The sequence below is a fragment of the Nanorana parkeri genome, unplaced genomic scaffold, assembly GCF_000935625.1.
Source record: "Nanorana parkeri isolate BGI_ZX_2015 unplaced genomic scaffold, ASM93562v1 scaffold1282, whole genome shotgun sequence".
Classification (NCBI taxonomy): Eukaryota; Metazoa; Chordata; class Amphibia; order Anura; family Dicroglossidae; genus Nanorana; species Nanorana parkeri.
The window spans coordinates 101,831-106,498 of record NW_017307550.1 but is presented as its reverse complement, the minus strand read 5'-3'; the positions used below and the strand labels follow the sequence as shown (position 1 = coordinate 106,498).

The window sequence follows — 4,668 nt, the reverse complement described above, 5'->3', positions numbered from 1 at the left end:
TTTAACAGTTTATCCAAAATCAATAATGTATGTATGTCACATCATTTTAATAATTAATAATAATTACTTACATTTTATACAAATCTAGCTTCCGACTTCAGTGGAATTGTTGGCCAACCAGGACCACCAGGTCAGCCTGGCCGCCCAGGTCGCCCTGGCCCACAAGGCCCAGCAGGACCTATGGGACCACCAGGAAATTCTGTAGCAAGTTTGGCAGCTGGCTTCAGTCCAGAGGACATTGCAAGTTACTTGCAAAGTAAGTACAATGCTTTCAAACCCATGACATCAGTATCTGGCTTGGCTAGCATTCGACTGTTTAACTTACAACCACCAGTGAGAGAAGATATGGTAAATAAAATAAATGTTAACCTAACTACTTTTATTGTTACTATTTTTTTTATTAAGATGTGCAACATGTCGGAGGCCCTCCAGGACCACCTGGACCACCAGGGCCACCTGGATTACCAGGTTCTGGCAGCTTCGCCTCCTACGCTGAGGACTCGAGGAGCGATGTTTTACGGACTGAGCTTATTGAATATTTAACAAGTAAATAGATTTACTTTTTACTTTTTTAATCCCTGACTTTGGGGCAAGCATAAATGAGATGTCCATGCTCCCATCCAGTATATACCATATATTCTCCTTCTGCTTCCCATAGCAATGTTTGTCTATGTTCTTTGCTTTATATTCTATCCTTTAGCTAAGTATTTCCAATGCTGGAGGGTGACATCTTACCGTTTGCTGTATTATTGTACTGTACACATTTCCATTTTTCATGCTGCTCTATTGAACAAAACCTTTTAGTATAGATCTTCTCAAAGTCAAATAGTACAATGCAATATTTTCTAAAAAAATGTAATGATCAGTCTACATTGTTTATATAATAATTGTAGGAATATCAAGTGCAAAGTCTACCACATTATAGCTCACACTCTCTTTCTTTTGCACAGGTGACAACATCCGACAATACATCTCTGGACCACCAGGACCAGCAGGACCTCCTGGTCCTCAAGGGCCGCGAGGAGCCAAGGGAGACAGTGGGGATAGATCATCATCATCAGCATCCTCAGCATCATTATCATCATCATCGTCGTCATCATCCCTTTCATCAGGCTCCTCATACTCTTCATTAGACTCCTCATCATTCGCCATAGATTATAATGAAGTGGCATCTCGTGTAACAGAACAAATCCAAAGTAAGTTCTTTGCTTTAGTTGTCTCACCATTAGCTCGGCTAGTAGACGTAGATCAGATTACAGTGAAACAATATAATCTCATTGCTGGTTTGCAATCTTCAGGTCAAGGCCTTCTTGGAGATATGTCTTTCAGCCAGCAGAGGATTTATGTTCCTGGACCCCAAGGACCACCTGGACAACCTGGAATCTGTCAGATATATGCAACCCACTCCAACATCACCACTGATCTTATGGAACTCTTCAGAAGTAAGAGACAAGCTTTTGTATGATATTTTATTCAGGAGAAAGACTAAAGAACTAATGATTATGAAACAACATAGAAATAGAATAAAATCTGACTTTTAAGTAAGTAGCACTTGATTGTATAGAGCAGGGTTAATCTTAGGCAATAGTATGGAATGCAGGTCTATATTAAAGTATTTGCATAAGTTGTAAATTAATACTGTAAAGGATTAATGTAAATATAGTTTGCTCTACCAGATGCCATCATACAGTTACAGTTCTTTGTGGAAGTATCTGTCACATTAGTTAAGAAGAATAAGAATAACCAACTACATATTTTTATTCTACAGCCTATGGAACCATTCCCGGGTCACCCGGTATGCCAGGACAGAAGGGAGAGAGAGGATTCCCTGGTGTTAAAGGTAATAACATATTTTAAACAAGAGTGCATTTCAACTATTCTAAAAAATCTAACTTTATCCTAAAGAATATTGGGTGAGCCATTATGTTGGAGACATTGATATTGTCCATTCTACTAAATAAGAAATAAATGTCTCATACCTAAATCATGTTGCTGCTTCCTAGTGAACCCATAGAAAATATGTATTATGGGTCTGCCAACAAAACAGCTGATTTATCAGGCTTCAGGAATACTGTCTAATGCACTGAGTTTAATTGGATGTCTCTGCTTTATACATCAATATTGCTTGTATTCTTAGGAAAGTGAAAACAACAAATCCTTCAGTTCTCTGTGCTAAAGTCATATAAGAAATCATGTGTGGTCTCAGAGATGGTGTTATTTTTTTTCTCTACAGGTGACAAAGGTGAACCAGGATATACTGGACCACAAGGACCAAGGGGTTATAAAGGGGAGAAAGGTATGGTATTATTATACGTATTTATGTAGTTCAAACATATTTCAGCATTGTTTACAAAATACAGGTGAAACTCGAATAATTAGAATATCGTGCAAACGTAATTGCAGTAAGTGCTGCAAAAGGGGCCCAAACCAAGTACTGAGTACATATGCATGCTTGTACTTTTCAGAGGTCCGATATTGTTCTATGTACAATCCGTGTTTTATTGATTGCATGTAATAATCTACTTTTTTGAGGTTGTGGATTTGGGGTTCTTGGGGTTTTCATGAGCTGTAAGCCATAATCATCACAATGATGACAAATCACGGCTTGAACTATCTTGCTTTGCATGTAATGAGTCTCTCTCATATATTAGTTTCACCGCATAAGTTGCATTAGTGAAATAAATGAACTTTGCACAATATTCTAATTATTCGAGTTTCACCTGTATTCATTCAGATTCCCTTCTTCTGAGCAGTTTACAAACTGATGGTCCTATCACATTCATACAAATACAGAGTCTAGCGCATACATGGTCAAAAGCTACTTAAAGTGACTCACTAATCAAAAATAATTGAAAAGAAGCTGCCTGCAAAAGAAAACTCTTAATATTTATTTCTCTGGTGGAAAGCAAGTCATAGCTTTCCTGTCATGCAGAGATACAGCAGAATCTATAGAATCTGACACTTGCAGATGTGTCGGATGCTTGTGTTCCCTGCTGCTTGTTGTGACCCTGTAATCCAACCATACATCACTACAGGACAACAATACTGATTTAGGGCCTTGTGAATGGAACCGCAGAGTGCAGAGATGGACTAAGCATCTGGAACACCTGAATGTGTGGTGGATTCTAAGGATTCTTTGGCAGTTGTAGCTTCTGAAACGAGTTAAGGTTTTTGTAAATTACTTTGACCTACCAAAGTTGTAAATGGAGATGGACAGCAAGACCAGCATTGTAAAAGTATTTAAACTCTAGGCAGGAGGTGAGGATAGAACCGAAGGCCCCATTGCTGTAATGCAAGATAAGTAACCACCAAGCCAACATCCTATCAGTAAATTGCCTTCTATGTAACATAACATTAATAGATCATATGTTTATCGTTACATTGCATTGTAACTTGCAAAAAACACTAGAAATATATTATTATTATTATTATTTCATGTGAAGCAATTTCAGACAGAGAGATGACTGAGCCATTTTGTGGTTCAAAAACAACTTTTGTAAGACTGCACTGAGGAAAATTTACAAAGACTTGTGGTGTGCCATGCTGTATTTTACACAATTGTCAGCAAATAGCTAAATCACTTAGTACCATAGATATCCTATGATTACAATGTGCAGTTCAGCGCTAAGATATATCAATGTACAATATTTTAATGCTTTATGTGAATATATTTGACCCCTGTAAAGAGAGAAGTACAGGGACTGGCATTGCTGACTTCCTTCTAAAAATGCTAGTTACCTGGCTCATATGCTTTTTAATCCACTAATTTGTAACAATTAAGCAACTAAGGAAATTCCTGCAAAAGTCAGATGATTTTTTTACTGTATACTGGTTTTTGGATTGTAGACTCACAATATTGAAGCAAGAGGGTCAACATGACATCCAAGCAAGAAGAGTTTTCGTAACAACATAGAGAGCAAAGACAGGCTTCATGTTTCTTTCCTGATAGACTTACTTTCAATGTTCCTCTTTTTTTTTATAGGAGAGTCTATAATTGTAGGAAAAAGAAAAAGACGAAGCCTTGGTGTTTGACAAAACCATCTCAGCAAGTGATTCTCAGGATCATCTGCTGGTTAATATGATGAGAGCCATAAACTTAAGCTGAGAGTACATCAATCATGTTCCTGTACAGCCAGCAGTCCACATAGAATCTGGACACAGTGCTCCTCCAAAAGAACATTTCAAAGCAACAACAAGCAATAATTTATATCAGTCACTCAACATTTTATCTTCGTTCTTCACCAATTCCATTGATACGGACATTGTCTATGACTTTGGAGAAAATGTAAAGTTGTAAAAAGATATTCATTATGTTTGTTAGTATATACACTAGAACAAAATTGGAATTGCTAATGCCATAACACTTTCGAGATGAATGGGCATTAAAAGTATTTTTTTCTAAGCAGTGACCAGTTTAGGAGAAAAGACCTGTCATTCCTCCTGGGGATTGTGTATCATTGAGGTGCCGAAGTGTAATCATATTGCATTCAATTAATTTGTTACATTATAGTGGTGATCATGTCAGTGCACTTTTTCTATGTATCTTGGAAATAGAAATATAACAAGAATATAGTTTTCCAAATTCAATAATTGAATGGATAATGAAAACATTTCCATAATCACATTAAGAACATTTACACAATTTTGCATACATGCCAATAGTAAAGA

The 4,668-nt window shown here is 37.0% G+C and overlaps 1 protein-coding gene across 1 annotated transcript in view; it reads left to right on the top strand.

Moving 5' to 3' along the window:
- The window catches only part of COL17A1 (collagen type XVII alpha 1 chain), a 48,028-nt gene extending 43,658 nt beyond the window's left edge, over nt 1-4,370 (top strand). The window contains exons 49-55 of the mRNA XM_018569066.1: nt 89-256; nt 406-546; nt 951-1,196; nt 1,299-1,442; nt 1,769-1,840; nt 2,234-2,296; nt 3,983-4,370. Of these exons, the coding sequence (XP_018424568.1) occupies nt 89-256; nt 406-546; nt 951-1,196; nt 1,299-1,442; nt 1,769-1,840; nt 2,234-2,296; nt 3,983-4,032 (884 nt within the window). The 3' untranslated portion in view covers nt 4,033-4,370. The remainder of the gene's footprint in view (nt 1-88; nt 257-405; nt 547-950; nt 1,197-1,298; nt 1,443-1,768; nt 1,841-2,233; nt 2,297-3,982) is intronic.
- The last annotated feature ends 298 nt before the right edge of the window (nt 4,371-4,668 follow it).